General features: G+C 38.2%; 1 protein-coding gene across 1 annotated transcript in view; it reads left to right on the top strand.

The window, feature by feature from the left end:
- Positions 1-13906, top strand: part of CDH12 (cadherin 12) — a 109414-nt gene that overhangs the window by 39545 nt on the left and 55963 nt on the right. The window contains exon 5 of the mRNA XM_044426267.1: positions 358-525. Coding sequence (XP_044282202.1) covers positions 358-525 — 168 coding nt within the window. The remainder of the gene's footprint in view (positions 1-357; positions 526-13906) is intronic.

Raw genomic sequence — 13906 nt, 5'->3', positions numbered from 1 at the left:
CTTAGGAGGCACAGATGCCTGTACTCATGATGGTGCTATGATATAGTATGTTTAAAATGCAATGCTGTACATACTTCAGGTTTTCTTCTTGTTATAATATCTCAGGAATGAAAAAGCAGGTGGAAAGCATGGAATGGCAGTTGGGATGAGGCAAAGATAAATGTTACATAATTAATGTTAATTGTCTAATATAGTGTTCATTGGAATAAAGTTTATTTTCTGTGGGCACTGTGAGATGTCAAACGGTACTGATGACCTGTTGCAATGAAATACATGTTAATCTGTATCTCCTAATCTATGCTGTTTCATAAATGTATATTTAGTTTATATAGAAAATGTATTTTTCCCTTCTAAAAGGTGTTATAAGAACAGCCTTGCCAAACATGGACAGAGAAGTCAAAGAACAATATCAAGTTCTCATTCAAGCCAAGGATATGGGAGGGCAGCTTGGAGGACTGGCTGGAACTACTACTGTGAACATCACACTCACTGATGTCAATGATAATCCTCCAAGATTTCCCAAGAGTAAGTTGTATTGCATCTCAGTGAACTGCAAAGTGAACATGCCTGTGTTCATTATATCAATGTGGTGAATGTTCTAAAAGGCCTATGCTGTACAGAGTAGGAAACCAAATAGTTTGATTTGTCAGGCAAAATTCTGAGATGCAGTTTATTCATGGAAAGTCAGTCTAAATGTTGTATTCTCCCAATGTAGTTAAAGTGAGGCAAGGCCATCACTTGAGACGTACATGGATAAGCAAAATTAGGACACTGGACAGACCGCAATGGGAGATGGGGAGGAATGAAGGTGAACTGGACTGCCTAGCAAGGGCGGGTAGGCTCACACTGCCCTTGTTTCTTTGTTTTTGGATTTATAACAACAAATTTATAATGCAGGAGGATCCTCCTCCATTAGCCACACGTGGTTTTGGGACTCTGCAATAAGAATGTGTGTGTGTAATTTGAGGTGTCAGGAGTTTATCAAGGCTATCAAAAGGATGGAGCAGCATTCTCCATAGAGCCCTGACCGACTGTTTCACTTATGGCATGATGCAGGAGAAATCTCAGATTTAGTTATAATGCCCTGTCCTGTCCATTTTATACCCTATGTCTCACTGATACAATTCTTCAGCTGCACAAAGGAGTAGATTGATCACATACATGTTTGGATGTTCTGAGTGATCCCAAACTTGCTATATGCTGTATGCATGTGGAAAGACGAGTCCATATTTTTCTTCCGTCCCTAAATTAATGCAGAATGTGCAGGCACCTCTGCCTAGGACTGTGCTTTAAAATTTATTATAAATGCTACTGTAGCACAGAGCAGGCATCTGAGTATAGAGTTCACTAACCACTGGTCATATAAGTTATTTATTTTTCTATAAATTTTATTAATTGAACTTACATAAACAATAACTTAATATAATAGTAATGAACATAGTTAAACACTACTAATACACATAAACAAACAATACAATAATAATACAAATTAATAGCTACCTCCACCAGGACCAACAAATCATGCCACTTACTGTAAGATCATTTATATATTCAGGTTGCCCCACTCCTATTTCCCTTCCAGAACTGCATTGACTCTTGAGATGGTTCACACTCCTTTCCTTTTATTAAGACATGTTCAATGAACATTCTCCAAACATTTTCAAGATTATCTTTACTTACCAAACCTTTCTTCCATTTAATATTGCAAGTTAACTTATGATTAATAGCTATATTCCCGACTTCTTTATATCAGTCATCTATTTGCGAATCACCTTTTATTTTCCAATTCCTTGCTGTTATTAATCTTATGCTGTTAAAAAATATCATAAATTCTTTAGGATTTTGTCCCACTTGTTCTCTAAATAATGACAATAATGCTAGTCCAGAATCTGCTTCAATGTTTAAATTCAATATTTTACTAATTTCTTTGAAAACCATTTCCCAAAACTCATTTATATATTTACATACCCACTACATATGGAAATATGTATCTGCTTCCCAGTTGCATCTCCAACATACATTGGAATATTCATTATTCATATAATTCAATTTAACCAGAATTAAGTACCATTTCCAAACTAATTTATAAAATTTCTCTTTAATTTTTATTGATACAAATTTTAAAATTCTCTTATCCCACATATTATTCCATTCTTCAGTACTAATATTTCTTTTTTAATCTATTTCCCAAAACTTTTGAAGAGGATCATATCGGTCTTCCCCTTCTAATAGTATGTTGTAAATTTTACTTGTCATTCCTCTCATCCACATTTTATCTTGTTTTTCTCTCTGTAAAATTATATCTTCAAATTTAATATATTTTCTACATTTTCAATTTTTCTTCAACCAGTCTTTAGTCCAATTAAGCATATAATACCAAGTTATTTTACCCTGTCCTAGTATTGCTTGTATCATTTCTTTATTCCTCATTTTCTGTATCCAATCTTTCTACCTAATAACATGTTTACTTTTCAGTACTTCCCTCAAACTACTCCACAAATTCTCTGGGAATCTTTCTAATTCCGTAATTGGATATAACAGCAAAATCGACAGGAAAAATATATTCCTATATTTATTCCAAATTCTGACCATATTCTTAAAAAAGGGTTTCCTGTCTTTTTGATAATGTTTTTATAATCTTGTTGAAAAAAATATTTAATAAGATTCCCTCTACATCTTGATATTCTAAGTTACCACATATTATCTTATCCAGCTGCAATATAACATCTGGTATATGCCTCATTTGATTTGTTATATAATAAAATTGCTCATTGGCAATACCTAAACCTACTGTTTTTGGGGGTATATGCCATCTTTTTTATTAATCTTTGCTTTCAAATCTTTCTCTGTTAACTTAATCAGAACATCATAAACAAGAAATTAATCATAGGTAAAATCTTCATTTTAAATGCTGCTATTCTACCAAACCATAAGCCAATCTTTCTAAATCCATTCATTTTCTCTTTCATTTTATATTGTAACTTATCAAAATTCTTCTTTTAATTATTTTTGTAATATTTACACCTAAATACTTAACCATTTTACATATCTTAACTTCTAACTTGCTCAATCTCATCCTTTCCTACTTTCTTACAGTTCAATAACATCATCTCTGATTTGTCCCAATCTACTAGTCAACCCATTATTCTTCAAATTCTGTTCAATGTATTTTAACCTGATCCAAAACCTTAACTGGATCCTTTATTGTTAATATTGTATCCTCTGCAAATAAGCTAATTTTATTCTCAAATCCTATATCTTTTAATGAATTATCATTTCTAATACTGCTAGCAGTTCCATAATTAAAACAAACAGCATAAGAGAGAGGGGACAACACTTTAATTCTTTACATGCTCAATACTGTCCTTCCCATTTTACTTCACATATTCAACATTCATAATATTACATTTGGCTTATTCAAAGTTATTTATTTATTTCTGTGTATGTCATCCATTACTGTCATTATTCCTCTATCCTATTTATAAATTCTTCTAGCTTATAAACTATTACTTATCTTTAAATCTTATATAATAAACTTTACCTAATAATTACCCAAAACCATAAAGTAGACTGTAAATCAACTTCTACCTCCTAAATATTAACTAGAATGCCTCTTCTTCAACTCATTTAATGGCCTAAATCAGAGAATGACTCCCCACTGCCCCTTGCAGCTCCTCTCTTTCCTTTTCATTCTGGAGAGGCTTTGAAACTGCTACAAGATCCACTTCTCCAAAGTCAGTTAGCTGGAGTTAAAGAAATTCCACCACCTACTCCTTTTCCTTCTTTTTAAGAAAATTCTTGATCTTATCTTCTATTCTGGCCCATCTTTTTCATTTCTTTCTTCCATCGCTCTTCATTTATAAGACCCAATTCATGTGCCAAATTTAAACCTTGTTCCAGTGACTCTTTTGTGTAATATTTTCCCTTATGCCAGACTCTCATATACACTGGGTATCCCCAAGTATTTTTAATATTATTCTTCAACAAAAAAAAATCTTAAATGCTTTCAACAAACATATAAATGAAATAGTCTGGAAATACAAATCTTGAAACACTTGAGTAGGTGCATCCTTAAACTTTAGTTGACCCAAATTTTCTCTCACCAGCCTTTCCTTCTTATAGAAGTTGGATAATCTTATCAATACATCTCTTGGAGTTGGTCTATCCCAGTGTTGGAGACCAACACAATATATTCTCTCTATATCATCTTCTTCCTGTTTCTCATCTGACATCTAAGTTGCTTTTCTTCTGTTGACAGTCGTTCTGGTATATTTCTCAATTGTTAATTCTTTCTATGATCTCTGTCCTCCAAATCAATAACCTTTTTCTCCAACTCAGTTATCTTTTTCAGAATGGCAAATTATATCCAGTGTGTTTGTTTTAGCCAACGTCTCTTTTTCTTCAAATTTCTTCTCCATCACCTTCTTTTTCATTTTTTATTTGATTAATATCCCCTTTCAACTGCTCTCTCATCCTTTTCAATTCCTGAGAATTATCTTCTTTCCATTCTTTCATACTTGAGTACAGAATCTTCTTAAAAGCTTTCAAAGTCTTTTCTTCAGCCATATCAATTCCACCAATGTCTCTTCAATCTGTAGGTGTTAGTCTGGTAGCTCTACTTAGACTCAGATCTGATGGTCTTCTTATTTCATGTGTCCAGACAGAGTGAGCTTTTCCACTGGGGTTGTCATCATGGCATCAATAATTTAAGTCTAACAAATCAGTATTCAAAATCCAGTTAAATCACTTATTCTTTAAACTTTATTCCACCAAATTAAAAAATATCTATTCAACATTCATCCAGCAGATGGAGCTCTCAATGGCTTCTTTGCTATTGCTTTCTTTGCCTCTAGACCCAACAATCTCTATTACTCAGGAATTCGACTTATCATAATCTCCATTGTTTATAGCTTTTTAAATATTCATGTAAATCCATATGTCTTTATATTTTAAGATTCAATTTCACTGATTCAATTTCACTTTAAACAATGAAAATGAAGCTTTTACTTTCTTTTACAAACCACAAGCCAGTCCCATTAGTATTGTTTACCATATCCATCTTTACAGTGGAGTTTTGCTGAATCTAATCAAGTTTTAACTGCTGTAAGTTTTACAATCTGTAAGCCAGTCTCTTTAATTAGCTTTAAGTTTCAAAGTTCTTTTTCCTGACTGTTTTTCAGCATGATCTCTGTCTTAGTCCAACACAGTCACAATCACTCCCTCCCACTGAAGCTATATCGAGTTTAAAGTTGAATTTATTTACAATCTATAAATCAGTACCTCCTTATTAAACATTTCTCAGGCAGCAGGTTCCTTCTCCTTCAAATCGCATTCACAACCATCTACTATCTCCAGGTTTTGCTTGTTACTCTTAACTAGGCACTAGGAGATTTCTTCTCAGCATTCAGTTGCAGCCATTGACTGGCCCATCCCCCCATTGGGCATATGCTTTAGAGCAACTCATTACATAAGTTGGAACCATCATACTGCATGTTTTCCAAAACCGGACCAGCAGCATTCAACAGCAGGAAGGAGCAAACTCCAATGCAACCAATATATACAGGAAGGTATGAGAAGTCCATCCCAGGGATAAAGAACTCTGTGATGAAAATTTTACTAGTTGAGCCCTGAACTCCCTGTAAGAGATTCCGCAGTGCTCCTGGTAGTTAGACATATATATTCCTGACATTAGGAAAGTTAAAGTTTTCTATGTCTCTGATGACATAATATTATCCTTCCATAAAACCTGAATGTTTGCTTTTTGTTCCGTCAAGCACCAGTTTTCAAGGCATTCTGTACAACACCTGGCCTCTTCAGAGATTCCAGGCTTTTTTCCAGATAATCTATTTTCACAGAACTTTTTCTTTTGAGATGTTTTTGACTGCTCCTGCTAATGCTTATATTGAGCCCCAGATGTTGCTTTGTAACAGAGGCAATGGCTTAAGAAAATCAGGCATTTGCAGGTGTGAGGGGGGAAGAGTTTAGCAATGAACATGTCAAGTATTCTGTTCAACAGAGAAGCCATGAGGTTGATTCTTTACATTCCAAGAGACTGACTCTTATAGTTCTGTGCTATGATTATGTTTTGTTGTTGTTGTTATCATCATCATTGTTGCTTTATTTTTCCATCCAAAAGTGAGCACTTCTAACAGAAGGTATTTCTGTTGTTTTATTCCTAAAGTTGGAAACCTTTCACCACTGTTACATCAAATGTCATGAGGGTCAACTTTCACATTTTCATAGAACCATAGAACACTAGAGTTGGAAGGGGTCATGAAGGCCATTGAGTCCAACCCCCTGCCATTGCAAGACACCAGGTTACACCATCCCACTCAGATGGCTCTCCAGTTTCTTTTTTAATATCTCTAGTGTGGGAGAGCCCACCACCTCTCTAGGCAGCTGGATTCACTGTTGGAGTGCTCTGACAGCAAGGAAGCTTTCCTGATGTCCAGCCTGAATCTGGGTTGTCACAACTTGAATTGATTATTCTGTGTCCTACACTCTGGCATCAGCAAGAAGAGACCTTGACCTTCCTCTTTGTGGCAGCCTTTGAGGTACTTATAGAGCGATATCATGTATTCCCTCGGTCTTCTCTTCTCAAGGCTTAACATGCCCGGTTCTCTCAGTCTCACCTCTTAGGGCACTGTTTCCAAACATGGGATCATTTTTGTTGCCCTCCTCTGGAACCTTTCTAGTTTTCCTGCTTCATTCTTAAATCTTGGTGCCCAGAACTGGACACAGGATGCCAGTGGAGAAACTATAGAGGAATAACTGCTTCTAAATTTGGAAGTAATACTTCTCTTAATGTATCCCAAAATAGCATTTGGTAGTTGTATCACATTATTGGCTCATGTTTAGCCAGTAATTACTCCAAGATCTTTTTCTTTTTCAGTTCTGCTGAGCCACATTTTCCCCATCTTGTATCAATGCATTTGGTTTCTTTTTCCTAGATGGAGGACTTGACACTTATCCTGACTGAATCTCATTCTGTTGTTTTGATCCCAGTGTTCAAGTTTATCAAGATCGTCCTGAATCTTTTACTGGAATACAGATATATAGATAGTGATGCACAGGGCGCTAGAAGAATGTAAGAGTGTTAAATTAACATAGTCAATGGTAGTAATGGAATATTTAAGTGGACTGTGAAGTGCTTAATCAAAGGAGGCACTCTAGTGAAAAGTAGGGTAACATTTCCTAGTTCATCAACAAAACTGGTATTCCAGGAATACCACTGTCCACTACAGCTGAACCAGAAGACAACCTGTGCGCAGGGACATACTAGATTCATCCCAAGAAATGCCTGATATATTACTAGTGAGTCAGAGAGTAGAATTGAATATCTTCTCTCCAGAAGCCACTTCAGAACTAGTTCCATGTCCAGTTTGTTTAAATATTTTCTGCTATAGCCAATTAATATATTGTCCAAGATCATTTCAAATTGCTGGTAGTTTTCCACTGTGCCATTTTCCTCTGCTGAAGAGTTACGCAGTGACACATTTCAACACTTTAGTGACTTGACACTTCAGCACTGGGAAACTTCCTGATGAAAATGCTTAAGTTAAAGTTTTTTCCATGACCCTTCCTTGGATACTCAGCAGTATATATTTATTGATTGCCTCTGCTATGGACCTAGCAATCATGTATTTAAGGGCACATTTTCCTGAAAGTCATCTTTCTAAAATTATTTCTGTGCTTTCTTTAAAAACCATACAGAATGCATATAACAAGAACAATACTATTCATAAAGTAACATGTTTTGATAAAATTCATAAAGAGAAGGCTGTCAAAATAAATACACATGAAACTTTAGACTCCCATACCAAATCAGAATATAAAATGCTTTTTTCCCCTATGTTGTAAGCCACTGTTGGTATAGAAACGGCATGGCACTGGACATCTCCCAAGGGTGGGTTGCTGGATCCGGAAAATTGTGTCAGTAGAAACATAAAGAGATCAAAGCAGATTATTCAGGTGATTAACAAAACAGGGGATGGTCATTGCTCTATGATGCTCATTTCTTAAGTTTGCAGACAAGGCCTTTTATATTCATAACCCATGTCCCCCTTTCCTCACAAATACACACCCTCAGATTAGATTCTGGAATGATACATTTATGCCGTACGTCATGCATGTTTAATTTGGGAAGTGTTCTAGGGGCCACCTCCATCCTCTAATCTTATGAGGCCAAGGGTCTTTCTCCTGCTTCATTGAATCAGATGGAATTACTTCTCATTCTTGAATATTATTTAATACAGTCTCTATATGGAAAGTTTACCACTTTACAGTTACACTTGTAAAACACATGCAGCTTGCAAACATTCTTTCAAACTGACTATGAAACCTATCTCTGTTCTTCTGTATGCAGACAGTGCTGTTCTTTCTCAAACAAAAGTGGACCTAAGAAAATTTCTGAGGGCATTTTCTGAGTAGTGTCATAAAGAAGACTTAGCTGTGAATTATAGCAAAACAAAAGTTGTGGTGTTCTCTAAAAAACACAGAGCCCATAGAAGATTTATGGATGTAGCTGGTAAGGGCATACTAGTCTTTACAGAAACAATTCTGTAGATTTTTTCTTTAAATAAAATATTTTATTTTACTTTATTTTAGATTTTTTTCACCCATACAGTCCTCAGATTCTCATAATTACTTACATAATTAAAGCAATGAAATCTACAATAAAACACTCAACAAAAGGAGAGCAAATTCAGCAGTTTTGTTGAACATGATATATGAAAGTGCATGCACTTGTGTGGGGGAGAGGGGGAGGGGAGGGGAGGGGAGGGGAGGGATCCTGCTGGATATAACTTTATTCATAGCAAAGAAAGTGTGGGAAATGGAGGGAAACCTCTGATAAATCTTAGCATGTGATCAATCTGTTTGACCTTTAAATGTATTTTGAGGAAACTAAAACATACGTGACGGAGGGATTTTTACTTGTCGACAGCAGGTTGAACGTGAGCCAGCAGTATGACACGGCAGTTAAGAAGGCAAATGCCACCCTTGGATGTATAGCCAGAAGTTTGGGTTCCAGTTCTTGGGAGGTATTGATACAGTTCTACACAGCTCTGGCACACCCACAACTGGAGTACTGCATCCAGTTCTGGACTCCACATTACAGAAGAGGCATAGCTAGGTCAGCATTGGTTCAGCGCAGGGTCATAAGAATGGTAGCCAGGTTGGGAGTTTCACAAAAGGACATTTCTGTTCTTTTCCACCCAAGAGCTCAGAGAGTGGAGATAGAAGTAGACACATAGCCAGTACTCGATTTATACATCAAGAGCTCTTTTATTGACTATAGTATAAGGGGAAATCACTCAGTCACTTACACTAACATTCATCCTTTCATACTCACCAGGAAAACCCACGTGGAGTTGATCAGTCTGAAATGGGTGACACAGACATTGCAGCGCTGTTGAGTCTGGTACAATGAAGCTTACAAAGTCCCTGCTTTATCTGGGCACTTTGTTTGACCTCTTTGTTCTTTAGGGTAGAACTCACTGTCCAGTCCCATCAGGTTCATTGCTTCACTTCCACGGGAATTTTCTTATCGCTTGTTCTCTTTACATCTCTCCCTATAAGGCATCCTTGGAACTATCTGCCAAGCATTATGACCTTCTCACTCTGTCAGCATTTCTCTGCTTTTCATCCAGGAACCTTGAGTCCATTTTATTCCCATCCTGCTCCTTACCATTCTTTAGGGTCTTCCCAGTTTCTTCACCTAAAATAGGCTCGTTCATTCATCCATTCACACATTACAGGAGGGATGACATACGAGGAGAGATTGAGGGAACTGGGTCTTTTCAGCCTGGAGAAGGGGAGACTCAGAGATGATCTTTTAGGTATGTGAGGGGATGTCATATGAAGGAGGGCCATGATCTTTTCTTCCCTGCAGTGGAAGGGAGGGTGCATTCCAATGGAGCAAAGCTCAAGGAAGCAGGCTTCAGGTTGGATATCAGGAAGTACTTCCTTAGATTATGAATGCTGTCAGAAGAAGCAGGTTTCAGTAACCCATTCATAATGCCCTGTTGACCTGGATGCGTTATTACGGTTGTTGCACCAACAATTCTTGTTTTGTCTCTCTGGGTTGTCCATGTTGCTCAGGCTCATTCCCTGAACTACCACAGGAAAAGTCCCAGCCTCAGCTGAGGCAGTACACAGAGACATGCCCAATGCCACCTTCCAGCATGCACCTCCCCACCTTTCTTTGAACAGCCAGCAATCTACCAATTGAAAACAAAGGTGCAAGGAATTGTTTGCCAACAAAGGGCTGTTTTTTCACAACCAACACCCCATCTCTGACAAGTTCTTCTCTTCATATTTCCTGCCTTTGTTCTCTTTACATTTCCTCCCCTTTCCTACCTTCAGGCAGCAGTTTTCTCCTTTGTCACAATTCTCTGTGTCCCAATCTTCCCTCGGCTTTTCAAAGGAAAAAGGAAGTGAGCTGTCAAATTCACTTTCCCTTTAAAAAGCTGTGTGTGGTGAGGAGAGCAGTTTGGTTCTTCCCTGAGCCCAATCAAGGAAAGGGAGAAAAGTTGCTCCCCACATAGGTCTTCCAGAATTAAATGGTGGTCCTTTGCTATCAGTTAAATGATGTCAGAAGAGGGACCAAACAGGGGCATTGCTACACCTCGGCACATGAGGCCTTGACCCCAATCCTTTTCCCAGCACTGCTGCTACTCCACAGGGCCCTAAATATCCGTTGGTCCCTATGCAAGCTTTTTCCCCAGCTTACTTGCCATGCAGGAGACTTTCTATGGGAAAAGGAGGCAGGTTGCAACTGTTTTTGTTTGTATTTTTGTTTGTTTTCCCTTTCAGACTTTCAAGACATGGAAGAAAAGCAGTTAGAGGGTGGTGGTTTCAGGATGGTGGGTGCAGAGTGACACCCGGGTGAGGATTCAGCACTGTGAATGTACTCCTTCCCTTCTTCTCATTCCCCCAGGATTTACATAAATGTAGAGTGACTCACAGTATAGCAAGCATGGCCTTTGCATCCTTATCATGCAGCTAGTCCCTAAGGGGTGCAATCAATTTGTGAAGTAGCCCCAATGCAACTCATCAAGGCTGGTGGTGGGGGGGCCTTTCAGATTCTATGCAGAGGTCACATTCTACATATTACTGACCAGTTCCTCCTTCATTACTATTCTATTACCCTGCAAACATTGGCTTTTCTGCAGGTAAGGCAAAAGGTAAAGCAGTGAGCTTAATGCAATTTGACATTTTCCTCCAGTCACTGTTGCCATTTGGGTAACTTCAACTAAGCAAAAGGCAATTTGTGCATGTGTAAATTACAGTGTGTTTCCTTTGAGTAAATCAAGCGTGTGTGACATTTGGAGTTAGTCTGCCCTTTCCCGTGGTCTCAGGTTGGCTTTCACCTATGTGGCCACTGCCTCGGATCCAAACTTGGCAGATTAATATTATTCTCATTGCTATAACTTTATAGTAGGACCAATTAGCGAAATTCTTCACATGTTCTTCCCTCTTTATGTCTTGCATGAATGCATTCCTTGCCACATTATCCAAGTCTCCATAGTGTTCTCAAAGCTAACCAATAGAATGCCATGGAAACCTAAGGGAAACTTCATGGCATTATGGCCAATTTCCAAAAAGAAAATAAAAATAATTATAAAAAACTTAGAGCAAGTTTCAACAAATTGTGACTTCTATCCAAAACAAGGTCATTATGATGAGTCTTGCAGGACCATCATATTTCAGTTGTGGTTGTATCTCTATTTATAGAAACAGGTAATTTGTTTTTGTTTTCTGTGAAATTCCTGAATCCCCCCCACCCCCGGAACTAAACACAGACTTAAATCTGGCATGCAGTCAGAAATTTCCTACCTTGTAATGTATTCCACAAAACAAAAAGTGTTCTGCATTGTGTGCAAATATTTTATTTATTTATTTATTAAAACATTTTTATGCCGCCCCATTCGCCGAAGCCTCGGGGCGGCTTACAACATAATATGGAAAACAAAGAGAAAGGTATACATTTCTAAAATGTGCACAAGCATGCTTTACTCAGTGGGTGAATGTATGCAAACAAGCATACATTTTTTAAAATTAACACTTTAAGATTGTGGAAATAAAAATGCTTGCATGGAACCAGAGCAGCTGCATAGAATTCACCCATTCCTTCTGCCTGCTTGTTTACTTGTTCTTGTACCAGCCAACTGGAAAATTAACTAGTAAGATGCAGACCACAATAAATATTTGCTGCATTTCGCACACTGCATCACAGGATGTGCCCGCCTAGTTTAGAAAGAATGGTGTCCAAAGCATTCAAGTTATTTAAAACCAAAACAACTCACACAGGAGTTGTGACTCAGATGTATTTTCCTTTGGCAGTGGCTGCTGGTTCCAATTGTTAGTGTTGTGCTGCATCCACTCTGGACTTCAGTCTGAACTTCAAAGGAACTATTCTCAGTGGAGAACCTATCCCGTCCCCAGGATAGCTCCTTAAAAGCTCAGGCGAAAACCTAAATATAGTTATTGGCAACAAAAGTTTTATGCCAAAGCGTGCTGATATTTTTGTTATTTTGTTTCAACTCTCTTTTGCCTTCTGCCCCACAACACTGGAGTATGGAATTCTCTGAACTTGAATTCAGTTGCAATAGGGTCTGTATCCATGTTCTAGAACAAGGTTAGAGCTCACTAAAAGTTGAATGTATCATACCAAAGGCAATCTTGTGTGAACCAGATGGACCTCAGACATTAGAGGTCTGAAGCTCTCCAAACGATAGGCAGAGAATATCAAAAAGATAAAGAACACAACGAAACAGAAGTCATTACTTCCTTTCTTCATCAGTTACTACTCTCTGGTTATCTTTCATCTCTATATCAACTACAGTAATAGTCCCTTAAAGATTGGGCTGGAGAAGTGCCAGGCCATCTAGCTTGAGGAACCTTCAGTGACTTGTAAGTTCATACAATGATGATTGAAACAACCACTGTTTCTCACATCTTTGGCACTTGTGTTGAAGAATTACAAATAGAATTTGCCAGTAAATTCCTAATTCTGAGATTTTCTGTTCTTCAGAACAAATACTCAGGGAGTGTTGTTGCCCCCTGAATATCACACAGGGCGGACAGAATTGATTGGCTTCATAGTAACCTCAGGCACCATGAAAATATTGCTCATAGTAAACACGCTGGTCATAGCAAGCACTCTTTTCCAAAAACCCAAGAGGCAACTCTACATCACCAGATGGTCAACACAGAAATCAGATTGTCTATGTGCTCTGCAGCCAAAGATGGAGAAGCTCTATGCAGCCAGTAAAAACAAGACCAGGAGCTGACTGTGGCTCAGATCATGAGCTTCTTAGGGTTTGGAAAGCTAGAGATCCAGCAAACAATCCCATGCTTGGAAATGCTTCATAGAGCCCAGAAACTATGAGTGATGGGGAAAAAAATCATCCCACATGCAGACTTTCAAAAATCCACCCAGACACATGTGTATTTCATCAGCTAAATAAGGTAATGGAGCACTATCCAGGTTACGGTTTGGGCTTGGAAAACTAGGGTTCACAGAGGCTTGAAACCATGAGCAGTGAGAAAAATAACCAGCCTAAACTATGAATTTTGAAAATATATCTAGATCAGGGGTCTCAAACTCGTGGCCCACGGGCCAATTGCCAGGATAGGCGGGGCACGGGGGAAGGTCCCTGCGGCCTTCAAAGCGCCGGCGGTTCCCAGTCCGGCCTCAGGATGAGCGGCCCACCACCACCGTGGTGGTGGAATACTTGATGCGGCCCAGCCTCACCCAGACTCTACTTCCAGCGGCCCCCAGGTAAGTTGAGTTTGAGACCCCTGATCTAGACGTAGGCATATGTCATGGCCAAATTAGCGTTTCCATTAAAATTTGGGTTAGGGTTAGGGTTTGGAATCTCTGGTTTCCACATAATATCCA

The sequence above is a fragment of the Varanus komodoensis genome, unplaced genomic scaffold (genome assembly GCF_004798865.1).
Source record: "Varanus komodoensis strain SLA01 unplaced genomic scaffold, ASM479886v1 scaffold17, whole genome shotgun sequence".
NCBI lineage: Eukaryota > Metazoa > Chordata > Lepidosauria > Squamata > Varanidae > Varanus > Varanus komodoensis.
The sequence above is the reverse complement of the archived record's forward strand: the minus strand, read 5'-3'. Positions and strand labels throughout refer to the sequence as shown.